The 21,405-nt window shown below is 41.3% G+C and overlaps 1 protein-coding gene across 3 annotated transcripts; it reads left to right on the top strand.

Annotated features, from left to right (window-relative positions):
• Positions 1–621: 621 nt before the first annotated feature.
• On the top strand, positions 622–18,660 carry GMCL1 (germ cell-less 1, spermatogenesis associated). Of its 3 annotated transcripts, XM_010212327.2 has the most exons (14): positions 622–836; positions 944–1,067; positions 3,833–3,929; positions 4,400–4,497; positions 5,379–5,491; positions 6,194–6,259; positions 6,425–6,509; positions 6,721–6,811; positions 7,256–7,396; positions 11,604–11,673; positions 15,909–15,984; positions 16,823–16,968; positions 17,177–17,264; positions 18,523–18,660. In XM_010212327.2, exons 1-14 carry the CDS (start codon positions 637–639, stop codon positions 18,649–18,651), a joined length of 1,524 nt encoding a protein of 507 aa, XP_010210629.2. In that variant the 5' UTR covers positions 622–636; the 3' UTR covers positions 18,652–18,660. The 3 variants fall into 3 exon arrangements, with proteins under 3 accessions (XP_010210629.2, XP_088393979.1, XP_088393980.1); XM_088537853.1 differs by lacking the exon at positions 6,194–6,259; XM_088537854.1 differs by lacking the exons at positions 622–836; positions 944–1,067 and adding an exon at positions 3,260–3,367.
• The last annotated feature ends 2,745 nt before the right edge of the window (positions 18,661–21,405 follow it).

Below are 21,405 nucleotides of genomic sequence, written 5' to 3'. Positions count from 1 at the left end.
TGCGTTAACGGCTGGAGATGGGAGCTTGGGAAACCCTCAGCAGCCTGCTCCAAGGAGAAGTCTGATCCACGCTGGGGCTTTGCGTCCAATAGCTTTGTTTTACCTTGCTGACTTTTAAAAATCCAATAAACGAGCTCTTTCTCTACCTCCTGCTGCCGAGACCAAATCCATGGGGAAAGTATCCCTGTTTTATCTCCGCTCCCGGCATCCCGGGGCTGCATCCCAGGGGCGGGAGCACAACCCGTGTGGCGGCATGCGCATGCGCGGTGCGGCGGCTCGGGCTTCCCCACCGCGCAGGCGCAGCTGGCCCCCTCGCCCCCCCACCGCGCAGGCGCAGCTGCTCTCGGCCCTCCGCCCCCCCACCCTTCCCCACCGCGCAGGCGCAGCTGGGCCCACTCCGCCGCACCCCTCCCATCCCCGCCGCGCAGGCGCAGCTGGTTCTCCCTCCGCCGGTGCCGCGACCCGCCGCGCACGCGCAGCTGGCGCCGCTCCGCCCCCCCCGCCGCGCAGGCGCAGCGGCGCCGTGACAATGGCCGCCCGCGGCCGTTGCTGAGGCACCGCCGCCGTCCCCGCTGCCGCCCCGCTCCGCTCCGCGCGGCCCCATGAGGAGGCGGCGGCGACCGGGCGGCGGCGGCGATGGGAACGCTGAGCAGCCGCGTGCTGAGGCGGCGAGGGGGCGGCTCCCCGCGCGGCAACGGGGCGGCTGGGGATGGCGGCGGTGGCGGCGGGGAGGGCCGGGGCGGCAAGAGGAAGCGCGGCAGCGGCGAGGGGCTCGGTGACAGCGACAGCGACGGCGAGGCCGAGCGCGAGGAGCGGCTGCTCAACACGCCCCGCAGGTGCGGGGCCGGTAACCGGGAGAACCGGGGGGCGCGGGGGGAACCCCGGTGTCTGCCGCCGTCGTGGCCGTGACGCGGCCCGCGCCGCCTGTCTCCCCGCGCCGCAGGAAGAAGCTCAAGAGCACGTCCAAGTACATCTACCAGACCCTGTTCCTCAACGGCGAGAACAGCGACGTGCGCATCTGCGCCCTGGGCGAGGAGTGGAACCTGCACAAGATCTACCTGTGCCAGGTACGAGCCTCCTTTTCCGTTCATTTTCTTATTTTCCTCACTCGCAGCCAGCACTAAATTTAATGGCTAGATAAGGAACTAGTGTGTAGGTGTCAAGTGTGAGATCGTATTTTTCTCTTATCCTCCTCCTTTTATTTTTCTGCTGCGCAGTGGGCACTTCATGGTTCAGTTCCTCTGGTTCTGCTTCCCTGCCCAGCTTTAGAGCCGGCTTCCTTTAACTTCAGCTTATCTTTTGTAAAAGTGATCCTGGAAGCCACCTTCGGATGGCCCCGGGACACCTCGGGGAGCCTCCTGTGACATGAACATTATTGCAGAGCAAAGAGAGAGCTTTGGGAATGGCCTTGGGAAGCTCGTGCCAGACTCGCTCAGAGTTGCTCTCCACAGAGACCCAGGAACCTGAGTTTGTTGTTGGTTTGTTCTTCGCTGATACAAATAGCTGTGGTCTTCTCTGTGCCCTGGTTCTGTGCTGACCTTCACAGTGTTACTTTATTTACTTTATTTATTTTTGGCCTGAATAGATACCGTTATCTTAACAGTCTGTTATCAGGCGTAATGCCCTGAGCCAGTCACAGTACTTTATCTCTGAGCTATCATAGATTGCTTATTGCTGCCTCCTTATATTTGCTTTGTAAATATAACCCAAAAATGTTTCAGAAACCATAGACATTATGGAAGTGTCCCTAGAACAAAGTATGGGATTAGGAGACTTGGATCCTTAAGTTTTCTCCAAGCACATGCAGGAACTGATGTTGTATGATCAGTAGTTACGGAGGCGTCTGGTAAAGTCAAACCATGTCTATGTGTCAAATAGTTCGTATTTGTCTGGCTTGTCCAGCAAGATATCATTTAGATCCATCCAAAAAAGCTTTCAGGGTCATCAGAAATGGATGTAAATGCAGCAAGTAACTTCAGATGCTAGACCTGGAATGATGTGCACTTCTTAGTTAGTTTTAGTCTAATGCAAAGTGTAGTTTTATGAGCCCTAAGATGCAAATGCCAATGCAAAATGCTCAAGCAACTGGTTGAATGTGGTATCCAACATCACAAATGACAGCAGAAGTTAATATTTGCCTTTTTTAATTGTTATTTGTATAAAGTTGCTGTTGTCTTTAGTGTAGGTTAAAAACTCTTGTACTAGCCATGGTGGGGGAACACTCACTACTTTATTCTAGGACGAAAAGGCCTTTTATTTGACTGACCTTAAAGCATTTTAAAGAATTTAAAGGCAGAATAGTCATTCATATAGTAACAATTTCTAGCCAGACATCAGTGCATCTGGCTCAAAGTGGGTGGGTTTTATGAGGAGAGAGAGCTGGCAGATGCAGTTATAATTATCCCTTCATCCTTGACTCTGTATCCAGCAATGGGAGGATGCGACTGAGTTGGACGGTTGGACTTGTATTATACAACTTAAATAAAGCAGGGAAAAAAATGGTTATTCCCTAGATTGCTGATGATGACAACATTTTTAATTTTCATGGTGATTTTATTGTTGCTACATAACCAGTTTATGAAGCCAGTGGGTCGATGATTGAATTTAATATTAAAGTGCTTCTGTGGGTGCTTTTTAACATGGTTTGAAATTTTTAATTTTGTTATGCAGCGGCTTCCTTGTATAATTATGTTCACGTGCGATGAAATTTCTTAGTTAAGATGCTTATTGTTAGAAGTCAGATTTTTGTTTCACTGATATTATGTAGTTATAACTAAAATATTGCCAGGCATTAAGAAAAAAGCCTCTATCCCCAGATTACTTTAGTAATTCTCTGAAATCTCTAAAGTTCCTGTGATTATTTTGCTAAATGAAGGAAAGTGCTACAGTACATGTGCATGGCAGCTGGGAGAAATGGAGGATTAAGGATGTTTATTAAAATATTAAACTCATCAAATAGAGGAGCTCATCTACGAGTATATGGGTGATGACAAAACTAGTAGCCTCGTGAGGTAAAATTAATAAGGTCCTGGTGTTGAGGGTAGCGTGATATATTTGGTCACAGCGAAGGAAAGTGTTGAAGGAATAGATTTCTTTAAATAATCAATTAAATCAAAATTGGATTTTGTACTTGCTGTTGCCCTGAGTTGAAATGCTGAGTTAAGAGGTTAGGGAGTGTGGTACTGTACAAATAGACTTTATTTTTTTGATCTCTCAGGTAAACTTCAGTGAGTGATAGCATCTCAGAAAGCGCGCATCCTCTGCTGAGATGGAAACTCATGGTCCTAATAGAGCAGTGTATTTCACTCCCTTTGGATGGAAACCTATCAAATTCTAGTTTTATATGCCTTTCACTTTATTATCAAAGGTATATTTACATAAATGGTGTATGTGTATGTGTCCTTGGTATGAGACCACAACTTTGTACATTAATTTGTATGTCTTGCATGCATTTTTATTATCCAAAATGGCATTTTCCTGTGCCTGCAGGATTTGTTGTCAGTAACATTAAGAACTTCATTCTTGGACTAATTATATCCCATAGGTGGTGTGGTTTGTAGGAAAAGAGCTTGTGCAGCTATTTTGGTCATTTAAATCTCTTTACTTAATCTGATTATAAACAGGTAGTCTAAATTTTTATGTGTAGTTCTAGTTTCAGAAATAAAGTATGTCAGAATATTTAAGTTTATGAAAAGTTACCACTCCCCTAATAATTTTGTTCTACAATAAAGGTAAATATTAACAATCCTGGATTCCATGTGCTTCTTTGGGTAGTCTTTGTTTGAATTAAATCACTTACAGGAGTTCTTTCCCCTCCTCTTCCCTTATACAGTCAGGCTACTTTTCCAGTATGTTCAGTGGTTCTTGGAAAGAATCCAGCATGAACATCATTGAGTTGGAGATTCCTGACCAGAATATTGATATAGAAGGTAAGTGGGAACCTTTTATTTGAACATAAACTCTGAAGGCAAAGGCAAAGCCTAATCTGGCATAACCAATTCAATATAAAATGGTTTATTAAAAGAAAACAAAAGTTCTATTTTCAAACTAGTAAATAAGAAACTGAAGAGAATGAGTTCTGTGTAAAGTTTATTTTCTTTTCATCTGGTTTTATTGATCTCCACATTGCTTTGTGGAACAACTTTGCAGCTTTTTTGGGATGAACATTTTGTTCATTTCCATTCAGTGAAATGATCTGTATTTTACTAGTTAATGTTGTGTTCTGTGTTTATTGTGTGTGTATTCTTGGGCTGATTAACGTTAGCGTTTCCTGCCAAGATCAAACAGGTATGATTGTAGAGAATGCATGCACTGAAATGGTTTAGTTGTATTTAAGAATTCTTTTGGTCATCCAAACTCAGTCCCAGCTTCTCTGCTTGACACTAGTGCTTCTGTTCAGCTCTACAGGTGGCTTTTGGCTCCCTGTACAGAGATGATGTGCTAATAAAACCCAGTCGAGTCGTTGCACTTCTAGCAGCAGCCTGCATGCTGCAGCTCGTAAGTATTAAACACAAAATATTTAGATATACATCTGTCTATTTGTATAGATGTGTACATAGTTGTATAGTTTAATTTGCATAATTCTGTATTTACTGCATATTTCTATCAGTGTATATTCATTAAATATATATATATGTATAAATATTACAGTGCATGCATGTTCCGACACTATGAACTATTTCAGCTAGATAAATGAATCTTCTTTCTATAGGAAAGTGTGACAAGAACCCAACATAATGCAGTGGTTTTATCTGAAAATGCTATGATTAAGATTCTGTTCTAATACCAAGCGATGTGTTGGGATTTATGTCTAGAAGTGCATTAAAATATGTTGTAACAATCTGTACTTTACTGTTAAATCCTCAAGCTGTACCATTTGTTCTACCCAAAGGTATTGGCTGTTTTTCTTGAGTGTGATAGATGACAGGAATGACCTAGATAACTTTTTAAAGAATGTTCATTTAATTTTTCTAGATAGGAGTTTGCTGAACTTTGCTCTTTCCCCTGAAATACTTTATATAATACAATCTCCTGGATCAGAGTAGATTACATTTAATGTCCTTTTAAATTCATTTCTGGACGTCCTTGGAAATATGCAGGACGTTCCAAAGAGACGGTTGTGCTTTTGTGGTGGTGGCAGTGGACTGCATCATGCAGCATGAGATCATCTTGTTCTTTGCACTCCAAGTATCTCTATACTTTTGACTCCCTGCTTGCTAAATACTCTGCAAAAAAGATATTGGCAAATTTAACAGCGTGTGTAACCTCACTTATTGTTCAGACATTGGAATTTGTTTGTATGAACTGCGCTATCTTTTACACAATACTGTTTAGAAATGAAAATATTAAATGTTTGTGGTATTTTTTTTCCCCCACAGGATGGCTTAATTCAGCAATGCGGTGAAACAATGAAGGAAACCATTAATGCAAAAACTGTGTGTGGTTATTACAATTCAGCGGGGACGTATGGGTTAGATTCTGTGAAGAAAAAGTAAGAATTACTCTCTCCAAACTGCTTTGTATATTGTTAGTAAAAAATCTGAATTTACAAGCAGTAAAAAATGAACAGGTTGATTACATTTTTAATTTGGTTTGATTTGTGTTTTGCCTGACTTGAACTCTGCTCATGATACTATTTAGTTTTCCTGTTTCTACTGTAATCATGTATCTTAAAATAGATGTAGATTATAGTAGATATTGCTTATGCTGTAAAGAACTGTTAACAGAGTGTATTGATAACAACAGCGTATTTGGTCTTCAGCATGACAGTGACATAAATGTTGTAGTTATTGTATAGCTCTAGGCTATAACTATTTAAGCTGAACATTCCTTTAAGTGGAAGGAATAAATACACTATTGAGAGCAGAGAGTTAAGGTTAGTATTGACTGCTTCCATCTGCTGCACATGAGTGCACTGAGCTTTTCTATGGCATTAATTGGAATCTGAGCTTAGTTTTTCATTGCAGATTAGAGAGAATATAAATGCAACTTTAGCCTAGAACTTTACGAAACTTTAAAGTAAACTTCATGTTTTTGAAATAGTGCATAAAAATATTAAAACAGTTCATGTCAGTTTAAAGCAGTATTTCACAATGATATTTGACATATGATTGACAGAGGAGCTTGAGCAACTGCTGCAGAAATGTTGAAATATGCAGAAAACTGAGGTATTAATTCCTTGCTTTTAACCTAGGTGCCTTGAGTGGCTTTTGAATAACCTAATGACCCATCAGAGTGTTGAACTCTTCAAAGAACTCAGGTATTCAGGCTTCAGTTGGCTTTAGTGGCAGAGAGGTGAAGTACAACTTCTCCCAAAGTGTGTAGCTTACCACAAATGAGCTTCTAGGCTGTGGATGTCTGCTTGCTGCTTGTGGGTGTCTCTGTCTGTGCTGTCTCACAGAACTCTTCTGTGTTTTTCTTTCAGCATAAACCTCATGAAGCAGCTGATCAGCTCTTCTAACCTGTTTGTAATGCAAGTGGAAATGGATGTGTACACTGCTCTTAAAAAGGTACTTGAAGAGGGTCTAGCTGTTGCTTTGTAAAGTTGTACTGTTGAGTAGTATGTGGTTTGTAAAAGGATGAGAATTGTAGGCATTTTGGTATTGCTTGCAAATATTTAATAGAACATCAGAAATTTTGTAGGAGTGACTGCGTTATTAAAATAGCAGTATGAACATACTATTTGCATAGTCTTTTAATAATGTTATTGCCTTTACCTAGTGGATGTTCCTTCAGCTCGTGCCTTCTTGGAATGGGTCTCTGAAACAACTTTTAACTGAAGCTGATGCCTGGTTTGCCAAGCGCCGGAAAGGTAGGATTACTGGCATGGCCTTGGACTGTGGAGGGTGCAGGCTGGCAATACAACGTGGATGCCTTCCCCAAAACTCTGCCCCATTTTCTCTGTAAAGACTTGCTTCAGCTTCATGTTCCTCTGGCATTGATTTAACTATTTTGTCTACCTGCTCTGAAGTGATCAGGTTATCTTCACTGAACAGCTTTTGCATGGTTAGATTAAACTGTTTTTTGTCCTCTCATGAGAAGACACGATGCATTTCAAAAAAAGGTAAGTTTAGTCTAACATTTCTGCTGAAACGGTTTGAACGTAAGTAAGTTTGAGATTTAAACAAAATCTATCAGTTATTTTAAGCTGCAAAATGTAATTTTCCTGTCCATAATAACTTCCCCCAATGAACAAGGGGAAGTTCTGGAAAATATTTAGGAAAATAAATTGTGACACAAGTATGCTGTCTTGCAGATTTTGAGGGCGACATTGCCTTTCTGGAATCAGAACAAGGGAGTGCGTTCCTGCCGGTGTTCAAACACTTGAGATTGCAGTACATCATCAGTGACTTGGCATCGGCCAGAATTGTTGAGCGAGATTATCTAATACCCTCAGGTGAGCAAATATGCAAACACTCAAATTTTATGTGTTTTCCTAGTCTGATTTATCCTAGAGTAACTGGGAGGAAAACACCCAGGTATGTATAGCAGCTGTACAGCTACCTGATCACTCACATACTCATCTCTAAAGTCTGACTGGTGGCTGAAATTCCAAGAGGAACTGAATATTAAATTTACACATGTAAAACGCTTAGCACATGCACACAGCTATTTCTCCAAATACTCTATAATCAACACATAGTATGTTACCAGTGTTTAAATAACTCCGCAGACCCAGACACGCAAAAACCTATCCTTTTAGGAGAACAGAACATTGTGTGATTCAACTTGTATCCTACCTCTTACCATTTTTTAAAGAAAAAGGTAATTCTAAATAAAATTTGGAAGATACCTGATAACGTAAGCAAAAGCACAAGATGCTGTGAACTCTTTTCCATATTGAAAAAGAAGTGTCTACTTTGATATTTAGGATATTTTTGGAGGTGACTGGATAGTTAAATAATCTGCTTGTGTACCTTTTATTTGCATTTCACATTGTATAAAATACATTTTCCTCATTCTAGGTCCTGGTATTTTTTCCCCATAGAGTAAGATGCAGCTTAATTTTGCCATTGATTACTGTTATTAAAGAAATAAAAAGCCCTGCTCTCATCTTGATCCTTGTGGTCCTTGTGCTCTGTGTGCTGACCTCTTGTGCCCTGCCTTGGTTCCTTTAGGATTTGGCTCCTGTTATCTTTGCTCCATACCTCACTAAGGATGCCCTTATCGTGGCTGAATCTTGGCTTTAAGAATAGAAGTTGTGTAAATGAAAGGTAGACAAACCACTCTGAGAGAGTCTGGATGAAAAATTCAATGCTATCACAGTTGAACTATCCCTTCATCTGCATCTCCAAGCCCCTTATTCATAGGTGTAATTGCCAAATGTCAATTAAGGTGACTGTTACCGAGCTCTTTATTCATTATTTATATCTTCTTGATATCTGTCTTCCTCCCTTTGTCCATCCCTCTAGCTTTGGGCTTTGATTTGGACTCTTGCTATACGTAAATATTTAAAACTGATTTTGATTTCCACGACATTCTTTCTGTAGAGCTAAAATTACTTTTCATTTCACACTTTTTTCCCCCCAATGCCTTCCAAGCCATTAACATCATGATACTGTAATGACAAAGCAGACTTGTCAGGATCTTTTCTTTGAAGCTTGCTAGTCTGATCAGCTTGTTTGATCATTTTTAAAACCATTTCCTTGCCATTTTGATTACATAAGAAGTGTTGTTTTATTTGGCTTCCTCCTTTTTCTGCCAGAAATAATGGTTTAGCTGCTCAGCAAGTTGCACCCTGAATAGCCTTGAGCAATTCTCCCTCCCAAAGAATGCAGCTGATGAGAGCTGAATTATGGTTATGATAAGGATCATGAGTACATGTAGATGGGTAGGGTCTTTCCCTCCCTTTCTATAAGGACTCCAATTTGTAAGTTAGTATAGACAGTTACTACTGTTTAAGTGCCTTGGCTATCTTTATTTGTAGATGTGATATGAATTAATATCTAAATAGACTGAGGCAATATGAAGGAAATTTGATTCTCCTGTGCCCTAAATGTCTCTTGAAGTGTTCTTTGAACAGCAGATGGAGCCAGGACATAATAGACTGAGTGCCTGAGCAAGAGGCACAACTGACTCTTGCCTGTGGCTTGGTCAGTTATATCCAGTAGGTGGAGCAGGTTGGGACAGAGAGTGAGGATATTGTTTTATTTTACATAATAATGCTTGAAGAATAGGTCTGTTTTGTGACATGTGATATCTGATATACCTAAGTGATTTAAAATGTCAATATAACCAATTTTAGTAAATGCCTTTAAGTTAGATTTTTGGTACAAATGTAAGTGCAAAGGTGCTTTAATTTTATAATAGAAAATAAGTTAGCTTTGGGAAAGGACAGTTTAAATTCTTACCTGATTTAATGACAGGATACATGAGAATCTCAATCATTTCTGTATCAGCAAGTGAATAAGATATTGCAAAATGGCAATTTGCCAGTACTAGACTTGAATTACTCTTCTGCACATTGCTGCTACTGTTTTTCAGGACTGTACTGAGTAGACTTTCTTTAACATCCTACTGTGAATAAACAGCACATAGGCACGAAATCAAAACCCACGTATCTCTGCACATACAATAAAGGACAACTTCTTAAATCATTAAGGAATGATTGCAACTTTGAGGCTGATATATTTATGCTTAATGGCAAAGAGTGAGTAATTTCCACAGAGTTCAAAAGAGCAGAGAGCAAAACTTTCATGCTTAAGCATTTCATAAGCTGTGAAAAAGCTGAAGTAGAGGCATGGACACTTTGCAGTGATAGAGGGTGAGTAGATTTACAGGAATTGTTGCACATGTGACTGATGTGGGTGACTAGAGTGTCTGAGGTTTCAGCTCCACTTGTTGCTGCTGCTTTAAAAAAAAGAAATAAAAGCTTTTAATTAAGAGAACTGCAGTAGCAGAGAGAGAAGAGAAACACAACATGGAGATCTTTGAATGTTTAATGACATTGTGCTGTTAGGCTTCAACACTTGATCGCTTTTGTAATCTGCTGATTTGTGTTTGTAGCCAAGAGCTGTAGTAAGATCAGGAGCCTGCCTTGTCATGTAGAAGGAGGTGTAGATAAATGGTAACAGTGTGTTTTTTGAATGGATTGCTTGTTTGCCAGCTTCAAAAATCTGAGAGTACTGTGTAGTAAATGTAGGAGTCTGTGGGCATGGAAATTTCTGGGTAGCTTGTGTGGTAGCTTAAACCTTTTTGATTAATTTAAATGAAATTATTCTCTAACAGGATAGAAAGAAAGTATTTTAAATAATTGAAAGAAAGGATGTTGTTAATATTTTATGTTCTGCATGCACATAGCCCCTGCAGGAGGAGCAGAAAATAGTAGACCAGAGGTTCCCACTGGAATATTTTTTCTTTTTTGTAAGTATGTAAAAGATGCATGGGGCATCCATAACATGTCTGTAAGTGAAAAGTTCATTATTCTTCTTCACCTGATAACCTGTGGACATTTCCAAACACTCTTTCCCTTCTGGTGCTTCCAGCTTAAGAGGTGAAATACAACTGAAATGTGAAATGAAGAAAAAAAAAGTGCATGTGTGTTTGTGTACGTGTATGTATACATGCACACATTTATTTTATGCATACATACATATATAAATATATATGTATACAAAATGAAAGGTACTTGACCGCCTGTTTTCCCCTCACAGCACATCTGGTCTCTATGCCTTGTGTAACTTTCCTTAAGTCTTATTGCATAGCTTTACTTATATTCTGCCTATTTTTTGTTTTTGTCTTATGGACACCTGAATCTTACTCCAGAAATGAGCAGCGCAAGCGTCAGTTTTACATTCTGTGTTTAGAACTGCCAAGGACATCTCCATACTGTGTCCTCCCTTCTCCCCCCTTCTACCATCCTCTCTGACTCCCTGCTTAGTTTCCACTGTGATAGAGCTTCTCCTCCTCTCTGTCATCCCAAACCATCTCTTCATAAAGTTTCTTCTTGTATGCCCTTGCATACTTGCCTTTTTTTTAGATGAAGAGGAACATCCCACTGTGCTTTGGCTGCTTCTGAGTTGTTCTTGTTTTGAATTTCACCTGTTGGCTGCAACTGTGTAATTTTTGTAGCAGGTCAAAGCTTCATGCTGTACTCAAAGGCAAACCTGATATACGTTTTCTTCTAGTAGAAGACACCTCCCCTTTGTTATTAGAGGACCTCTGATAAGTCCTGGTTGCTTTTCCCCATCCTTTGATTTAATTTACTTCTTACTTTGCTCGTACAGAGTTTTACTGGAGATGCAGAAAACAGGATCTTCTTCTAAGGGCTGCTTGCCAGCTCTTAGTTAACTGAGTTTTGTGTGCAGACAAAATAATCTCTTGAGTTGCATCGTTTGGAGGAATCATGAAGGCTTCATGAGATGAATATAGTGCCGGGTCAGTGCTGGCTGTTCAGTTTTATCTGTGTTGCCTCTGTGGTTGAGGCTCAAAGGTGAATTAACCTTCAGCCTTCTAGATGGGTTTGCATAGGCTTTTCAGTTAAAAAGTATGAACTCGTTACTACAATGTAACTTTATTTCTGCATTTCAAATGTTTATAAACATCGCTGTTCCCAGCTCCAAAGAAAACATCAAGCTTATTTATTTATTTGTTTTTAATTTTAGAATGGCTGTCCTCTGTTTACAAACAGCAGTGGTTTGCCATGCTCAGAGCAGAACAAGACAATGATATTGGGTAGGTATATTACAGGCTTTCCTTTATTTCTTTCTTTAAGTAGAAACCTTCCTCTGACATGAACTCCAAATGTTAAATACAGAGTTTACATTAGAATAGGACGGGGGAAGCAAATCTCTGTGGTTTTAAACTTTGTTGTTCTCTGTGGGGCCGCCTTCCCTTGGGCTGGCTGAGCTCCTGTCTTTTAAACCATAAAACTCTAGAAGTCATCACTTTTATAATGTGACAAGAGGTAAATGTTGTTTGTTTGTTTGTATATATGCTTTTATATTGGCTAATTCTTACTTCTGGAACATTGATGTGTTAAGGCTGTGAAATAGTAACTTATTAACCTTTTATTATAAAGAGCGTATTAGAAAAGGCTTATTGTTGGTCTGTAGTGCTTTTTTTTTATCCTGCTTTCTTCCTGTTTGGAAGGGGTAGGCAAAAGATTGTGGTGTGGGCAACTGTTGTGTTATAAAAGGCAATTTGCCATTTTGGTTTCTGCAGATAACTGTGCACCAACCTTTGCCCCTGCCTCTCCCATGCTTGGGGCAGCACCTGGAGCTTTTCCGATGCTGCGGATGCTTCCACTGCTACCACCTCGTTCCCTCCATAATCCTCTTATTTTACATCCCATCTTTATATCCCATTGCACAGCTACCCGGGAGATTCCAAGGCAGCTACCAGCACGTGTGCTTTGGCTTTGCACCCTCCTGAACATCTCCACAGGCCTCTATGTCACACAGCAGCCTGGCATATATATATATATATATATATATATATATATATATATATATATATATATATATGGCACGTTAGGGCTTCCTGAGCACGTTCCAGACAGGGCTGCAGTGATGGTGGCTGCCCTGGGTGCGGTGTTTACTCAATGCATGCTCTAGGCACATGATCAGAAACCGTTTCGCTTCCTTCCTCTTGCTTTTTGCCCCTTCTGAGTACCGAAACCAAGGCAAAATGTGGCTGAGGAAGCTGCTGCCTCGTTTGCCTTAATGTTTTAGCATGCTTTGTGGGAGATACATGGCAGGTTAGAAAGCTGTGTTCTTTTTATTGCCTCTAAAGAATTCCATAAAGTCATTCCTCGATTTTCTTCGATCAATTCTGTTAGTCCAATATCTGGCATTCGGGGAGGAGCAGGCTCCATTGCAGTGGTGTGCTTAATTTACTAAATGCAACCTGAAAAGCCTAAGAGTTGCTGCCCTGAACTGGACCAAAGGGCATGCAGTCTATGACAATGCCTAATGGTAAATAATTATATATGTCCTATCGCCTTTATGTGTAATAGAAGGGAGGATGTTCTCTCTGTGTATTCTTCTGGCATTAAGTAGTTCAGGATTTTTCCATGTGGAGATTTTAGCTGGATCATTATTAAACAACCAGCACCAATAGACCTGTTTTTGTATATGTCCAGTTCTCTTTTGAAACAATTTGTATTAATCATGAGCATCCTTTAGCAGCATCCCCTATAGTTTAATTGTGGATTATGTTCCCTAGTTACTTTTGATGGTTTTCATATATCAGTCCAATAAAACCCCCCAAATTCTAATGTTTCTCAGAATAATAAAGTTCTTTAGCAGTGGTTGTCTTTGGCCATAGCAGTGCTTTAGGAAATGGTAAAGGCGAAGAACATAATCTTAAATCTCTTAATCTCTTCTAAAGTTTAATGTAGGATGATCATAGCTTGTTTTTGGTAGTTTTCTTTTTGGGGTAAACTGTAATGCTACTGTCAATGTGTCTAACAGCAGATGATCATATGTTGCACCTTCTGGCTCTTAGGTTCTGGCTTACAACATGAGAATCCCAGGTAATATAAAAGTGAGCTTCACAAAGCCCTGACACAAGACAAGACTGTATATTTGTTTGGTTTTATTCTCTTCAGTAGCTCACTGTAAGCAGTGAGAGTATTTTAATTGCCAACCATCTGCTTTATGTGCTGCTGAAACGTGCGGCCCTGTACCAAACTGAAGATAACAGGCAAAAAACGAGCTTCAAAATCCAACACTCGTGTGTTCGACCACAGTAACGATGATTTTGCTGACGCCTGAAATGAGCAGCGCCGTTTTCACGGCCTTTTCTCTTGTATTTTTCTTTTTCTGGGGTGTGTGTGTGTATATAGATATATATAGATATCTATCTATATATATACACTCCTGTGAACACGTTCTCTGGAGTTATGTGGAAGCAAGATGCTCTATAAAGATACTTCCCTTTAATTTCTGTGTAAGCAGCTCTGTTGCAATGCTGCTCTGTATTAGGTAATATCTGAATGTTACTTGTATTTCTGAGATAACATCTCTCTTCTGCTTGCAAGAAGTAGTGATGCCCAGTAGCGAGGTGCTCCTAACTGTATCTTAGAGGGGGAGAGAGGCAACTGTTCCTTTGTGCTAGAGCAAGTATTTGGGGTATTTAATTAACCTGTAGCTAGAAGAAAAAAAAGAAGGGTCTCTAGGACCATTTTCTTACCAGCTCTGCTGTCCTTGCTCTCACACGTGGTACCTGTGTCAATGTATTGTCTGAGTTTTTCTCCTTAGACTCGAGGATGGACGTTTATAAGCTGGGCAGGACGTGAAGTGTGAGTGCCCCAGAGTGCAGCTCTGTTTCCACGTCTCACCTGGCGCACGACCGCGCCGGCGGATGCCAACACTGCTAAAGCGGGAGTTAATTTGCTTTAGGGTGTGCAGTGCACTTCACTCCGTGGACAGCTTTACAGAGGGGAGAAAAATGACTCCCTTCTCCTTTAAGTAGTCTGCATTTAAAAGGATTAAATGTGTTGTTCACTCTTCAAACTTTGAGACTTTGTTTTTGCTATAATGCCGGAGTCTGTGACTTTGAAATGTAGCTGCTTAGGGTGTACATGTTTGCACTCAAGTGGATCGTTTATTTTTCCACAATTAAACATTTGTTCCTATGACAGGTGGGCGACAAATCTTTTAAGCCCATGACTGGAACTGTTCCCTCTCCGACTGCCTCTTTGGCAGCGCTTAAGAACGAAACAGAATAACTTGCCTGTTCGCTGGGCGTGCGGGAGGCTCGTGCAAGTGGTGAAGGCAGAAAGTTTTGCATCTCCTGAAGCTCCTCAAGGAACTAAGGAGGGGAGAATACTAAAGTCTGCCTCGATCGTGTGCTCGTGTTTTTGTAATTTATTAAACAGAAATAAATCTTTTATCACTGTTGCTGAATGTAGGTCAGTTACGTAACCAGGTTGGTTTGAAGATGTGGAAGAAACGTGCAGGAGCTTCCTGGGCCAATGTGGTTAGCACGATTAGCTTATTTGCTTAACCTGCTCATAAAGTATGTAATCTTCCAGGTTTAGTTTTTACAGAAATGGGGGGAAAAACAACACAGCTGGGTTTGTTCATAAAAGCTGTAGCCATGAGTTCCCATGGTGTATTTGGAGCAGGAGGAGAAGAGATGCTGCATTTCTTCTTGCTCATATAGCTAAAAGTATGCTTTTTAGTGTTGTGGGGTTTTAATGTAATTTGTGAAGGATTATTACCCTTTACTGTGATTTATAATACCCAATTTAAACATTTGTCCTCGGTGTAATTTGAAGACTTTCTGGCAATGGTTGCTTATGTGGTTAGTGATGTAACCATTATTAAAATGAAGTGAGTAACGTAACCTCTCGAAAACTGGGCCTGACTTGAGCTGCGCTGGGGCTGCAAGATTTCCCTGCTGGTTGGAGCTCCGGTGGAAGCCGTCGCGTGTAGGAATCTTGTGCTGCTGTAGTTTGCAGAACCCAGGGGCTGGTGTCGCTTCGTGCTCACCGAGGGCTGACATTTCTAGGCAAGTTGCATAACCAGCAACTTGAGAAACCTTCCACCCGGCTCCTGGGGGTGCTTCTGCCCAGCGCAGAGCCCCAGAGCTGCTCTGGAGCAGCAAGTAAGTCCCAGCGCCGCATTTGGAAAGGCTGTTCTTTCCTAGGACGATTGCAGAACGTAGCTTGTTGCAACAGCTGAGCACAAAAATAAAAAGTGTCCTCCTACCCTGGAAGGAGGCCTGTGTTACGCCTTGGTTAAGCAGGACTTTTACAGTCTGGTTTATATTGCAGTTTTGTGGAGCTTCCTCATAATCATAGGGTACTTCAGGGCAGAAGGGATCCGGGGAGGTCACCTAGCCCAGCCTCTGCTCAGAACAGGGTCAGACCAGGTTACTTGGGACTGTTGGTCATTCCCACTTGAAAGCAGCATAGAAAGGTGTTTAAGTGTCCTTAAAAGTTGCACCTTTTGTTTTTGTAGGCCTCAAGAAATAAATAAAGAAGACCTGGAAGGAAACAGCATGAGGTGTGGTAGAAAGCTTGCAAAGGATGGTGATGTAAGTACAGCATGTGGCTTGCTTTTTGCATAGCTGACATGTCTTGGGCATGTTAGGTATTTTCAAAACACACAGGTCTTAATTGTCAAACTGCATCAAAAAGATGTAATGGAGGTGATGCATTAGAGAAACTGCTTTGTTCTCTCTAAAAGAGTAAAAAAGCCTGCTGTTTTGGTGATGAGTAAGAAATTACTGTTTTAGTTTTGCTCTTGCACTACAAACAAGCCCATGTTTGGGGGGGAAAAAAAAACTTCTAGAGTGCAAAAGGAGGAAATACAGACATGGTTTGTCATTCAAGATCTCTGAAATACGTGCAGTTAAAATGTAGTTCCCCGATGACTGGCTTTCCAAAGCAGAAAAAGGAAGCTTTTCTAGCTATGTGGTTTACTAGCCCCAGTCTGAACCCCACGTGGTCCCTGTGTGCGTGTCTTGGGTGACAGGCTTTATGGAAAAGCTAAGAAGCAGCATCTTGTTCCCACTGAAGTCACTGGGCATGAGGATGCCTCCCTCAAGGGAGCGCGTTGCACGTGGATGGGGCCCGTGGTTAAACACTGCTCAGAAATACTGCACTGATTGCCAGAACACAGAGGTATTTTGTGTGCACGTACATGAAATGTGTTCTGTCAGCAGTGGATGTTAAGGTCGTGTTTTCTAACCAACTGAAGGGATAGCAGCTGAAGTGAATGCCTACATAGATGTGTTTAAATTAGGCCTTGGCAAGAAGCCGCGTACCCCTCAGTAGCCAAGAATCCTCTCCCCAAGTGCCTCCACGTTGCTTCTTGAAGTGACATTTCTTATTCCTCCTTGTGGCTCACTTGTTTTTCACCTGTGTTCTTAGTACTGCTGGCGATGGACTGGCTTCAACTTCGGCTTTGACCTTCTTGTGACTTACACGAATCGTTATATCATTTTCAAACGAAACACGCTGAATCAGCCGTGCAGCGGATCCGTCAGCCTGCAGCCTCGGAGAAACATAGCCTTCAGGTACCAAATCACCAAGGATTCAGGCTCTGTGGCGTGTGCTCAAATCTGTTGCCCCAACAAAGTCTTTTTTTTTCCTTGCAATTGATTTTGTTGCCACAAAGATATTTACGTTTGAAAATGTTATTCTCCCTCCTTGGGAGAAGCTTTTTGTTCTGAAAAAAAAGTAGTTGTGGGAGATGAAGTCATTTAACTGTTGTTAAACCCTTAGGTTACGCCTGGCCTCTTTTGATAGCAGTGGGAAAGTCATTTGCAGTAGAACAACAGGATATCAGATCCTAACCCTTGAAAAGGACCAGGTACGTCTGGATTTTTGATTCATTGAATTTGGAATTACTTGGAGTCAAAGCTTTTAAAAAATGCTAGGAAGTTAGCAGCGCATCTGAAAAGCTTTTCTTCCTTGTTGTTGCTTATGGAATTTCATGAGCTTCCTTTATAGGTAGTGGAGGTTGGAGTGAATTTATGAAGTCTAATTAGAGCAGGACACTTCAGACTTTCTTAGGGTTGGTTTTACTTGTGTTAGTGAAATTGGTTCCCATGGTGCTGCTTGAGACTGCTGATAATTTACCCTTCCTCTAAACAACTGCTTCCTCTCCCAGACTTCCCACACTGGTGAGTTACTTTCCATTTGGCAATATTTTGGGTATAAAAAATATTTTCTTAGTCATGGTTATCCATAAATGATAAAGAGCGGGTTGTTCTGCTAAAGCATGTAGTTAAAACTTGCGCCGTTTTTGAAAAAGTAGTTTTTAGTAAATGGGAACTCCTCAGGTTTCCTTTTTAATCATTATGTTACAATGTAGTAGTCAGTATTGAGTAACTACTCTGTGCAATTTGCACTTCTCCTTGTTTGGAACTGGCATTTATTTGAAGAAGGTGCAGGTTGAAGGCTTAGTGCCTGCGTATTGTTCAAGGCTGGTGTTTACTACTGTAAAGTTTATTGCCATATTGTTACTGGTCATCAAGCCCCTTAAATCCAGCAGTGGCATGCAGATGGCAAGGGCATGGAAATGCTCTCTTTGGAAATACTGTCCATACATAGGACTATTTTACTCTTCCAGAACCAGTTCCTAAAGTAACAAGCAAAAAAATCTTGCCAAGAAACTATGATTTGCCTTAAAATCCTGTTATGGAGTGCACAATTTGTTAAATGTGGTGAAACTGGTAGTGATAGAAAAGTCTCCTTTCCACCCCAGCTTGCTTTGGAAGGTGAAGGTTGCACAGTCCCTTTTTACAGTTGGTTATCCTTGACGCGGAGGGATGGAGACCGTGAGACAAAGGGTTTAATTTACTGGTGTGAGAACACCTTATCAGTGTGGGTGTTGTAAAACACCTGCTTAAGGTAAAGCAGAATGATTATCTGGAGCTTGCTCTGGCCTATTATTTTATATGTACATAGTAGATGCATATGTACATAGTAACTGGAATTTAGAGAATGACTCTGTCGATCATGTGTGGCCAATATCCCGCTCCGTGGATTGCCCGTTTCCCTGTTGGGCTTCCCGTAAATTGGAACATTATCGCTTGCTCCAAGAACCTCCCCTGTTTGCTTTGCAGGAGCAAGTGGTCATGAATTTGGACAGCAGACTTCTCCTCTTCCCACTCTACATCTGCTGTAACTTCTTGTACACGTCGCCGGAGAAGAAAACGGAGAGCGAGGCGCCGCTGGAGAATGCGGAAACCTGAGACCTCCTCGGGGGATGTAGTAGCACCTCTCTACCTTCCTATGCCTGCTTTAAATTAAATGCCCTGCTGACGCACACAGCTCTGATGAGAGAGAAAAAAATAAGGCCTTACACTGTAGCAAATACATATGGCTGTTCTCCAGCCTTGGTATACTCCTATGCATATCTGAAATGATATAGGCCAAAACTCGTTATCTTATATTTGTTCTTTTATTTTTTAATCTTTCTGTCTGTCTTGCATTTTCAGACAGTAGCCATTCCATGTTTCCTTTGTATTTTTCTGGGTAAAATCCGAGCCAAATTGGAAAAGAGGAATTTGTGCGAATGGCATTACTGGCTTACGTTGTAAAATTCTGAGCACACATTGTAGTGTGTGTTTAGTGTTTTGGGCTCAGTTGGTTTAGGTTGTTCTGGTTTTAATAACTGATCTGTAAATACCAGAAGCATCTTTTGCTTATTTCTCTGGTCCTTTTTCATCAGGGCCAAATACATCTGTGTAAATATTGCCTGTCAACTTTTGTTAGTCATTTAAGTGTTTGTACAGATTTTCAGACTTGCTTGTTTTTTAAGCCTTTGTTACATCTCATATATACATTTCTTTATTGCTCTTAGGCCTTTTATTTTTAATGTTGTGGGGAAAAAATCTTTTTTTTTCCTTAGCAAATGATTTTTCAGATGAGGATATTCAGAAGTGATTTTTTTTCCATGTACTGAGAATTCTCTAATGTACTAACTGTCATTTAAGTCCATTATACAGCAGCAGCTTTCACCAAGGATTCTACTGAATCCTTAATATACTCATGTAAACCAAATACCAGTTTTTAAACTTTTTTTTGGTGACTTCTTTTAAGTGTTATATTGGGAAATTATCCTGCTTTAGCTCAGGAATCTGTGACCTTTGAGTGCCTTTAGAGTTGTATGTGTTAACACACACTTCACATCAGTTAAGCAAGGTCACAGGATCCAAAAGGAGAGCTGGGAACAAGGGATTCATTTTTAGTTGGTTTAATGAACCAGTCAAGAGTAAGAGGTACATTGTAGTAGACTTTTTTGTATGTATTGGTTGATTTTTATGTTTGTCTACTGCTATTTTGAATTCTTACATGAGGATTTTTGGATTCCAAGTGGGAATTTTGCCTCTTTAGTAGCCTATTTTTTTAACGTTATCAGAAAAGTATAAAAACCCTTTGTACTTTATAACAAGGATTAAAAAAAGAAAGTGTTAGATAAGATGGAAAAAGGTGGCAACTTGCGAATAAATGATTTCAAGTGTAATAATTATGAGTGTCTATCGTTTTCTGCCTTAAATGGTGTTTTGTGGTGGATGCTGCCAGTAAATGCAGGTGGGACAGGAGCACGAAGCCCCCAAGCACATCACAACTCGCCCAGAAACCGTGTTGCTTTTTGCTCTGTTTTATTTGTCACTGACTAGGAGCAGCAATCGTGGCGAAGGGGAGCTGAGAAATACAATACCACACTCGAGAAAACAGTATGTAAAATACAAAAATAAGGAAGCCTATATATATAGATATATAATTGCAGTCAATTACTAAAAATAAATACTGTAAACACTGAATTACAGAACATCGGATGAAACTACAGTCACTCATTTCTGCTAGCAGCGAACAGTCTTTGGCTTTATTGAACTCCCCCTGCCCCGCACGGAGCCGGTGGTGCTGTTAAGATGCAGTTTCTGTGTTTGGGGCCGGCGTCTCGCTGGCCTCATTCCCTTTACCCTGGTGAAATCCCTGGCAGGTTGGTCAAGGGCTTTTTTTCCCTCTACCTCACGCCCAGGAATTGCCTCTTTTTGCCCTCGGAAGCCAAACGAATGGAACGACCCCAGATCACAGCTCGGATGCTCCCCAAAGCCCTCGGCTGCCGAAGATGTTCCAGTTTCCACATGGCCTTGGACTTCTGCAAGGACAGAGGCAAGTTCCTCGCGAGGGGCCTCCAATTTTGTTGCTCATACCAAAGACCCACAGTAACAACACAACCCCGTCCAAAGCAGCGGCCGGGAGCAGCGTTTCGAGGGAGGAAGGGGCATCACAGGGGGAGAAAATGCATCGTAACAGCTCGACTCCGCAAGCCCAAAGCCGTCCTGCGCCCGCAGAGCAGCGCTCCTCGCCGGAGGAAGGAGGTGGGTTGAGGGGCAGGAGCATCAGCCCGTCCCTCTCCCTCTCGCTACACCTCTAGGTTTGTTCTTCCCTTCATAGCAATAGTCATGATTGATTCTTCCCTTCTTTATTTCAACCGCGTGCGCGTGACATCCCGTGGCTCCTCCTCACCGCCGGACCCAAGGCAGGTAAAAGCATTTCTGTTTCAGCTCTGAAGCAGGCAAAATGCTGCTCTTCCCCAGAAAGCATCACGCACAACTGCTTGGTATCAGATTAGAGGATTTCTACATCATCTCTTTTTTTTAAAAAAAAAAAAAACAATTATTTAACATCTACACCTTCCACTAAATTTCTTACATCGTTGCTACACACAGCCAGGCTTTGATTGTTAGAATTGCTCCGAGGCTTATTTAAAAAAAAAAAAATAAGCATTTGAAATGCCGAAAGAGGAATTTTCCTTTAAAATTGTGCTACTGAACTTGACCCCTCCCAACGCAGAGACTTTGGGGAAGGAAGTTTCCCCGAGCAGTATAAAAATAGACATCAGATAAATCAATAAAACCTCTATCCTCTGAAGGTCTGGTCGTGGGATTTTTTTTTTTTTCTATTTCTTCGTACATTGCTAAAATTTTGTTATTAGC

Source organism: Tinamus guttatus, unplaced genomic scaffold (genome assembly GCF_059628265.1).
Source record: "Tinamus guttatus ecotype Peru unplaced genomic scaffold, ASM5962826v1 Tinamus_guttatus_pri_ptg000866l, whole genome shotgun sequence".
Taxonomy (NCBI): Eukaryota; Metazoa; Chordata; class Aves; order Tinamiformes; family Tinamidae; genus Tinamus; species Tinamus guttatus.
Note: the sequence above shows the minus strand (reverse complement) of the source record. Positions and strands in the feature narration are given on the sequence as shown.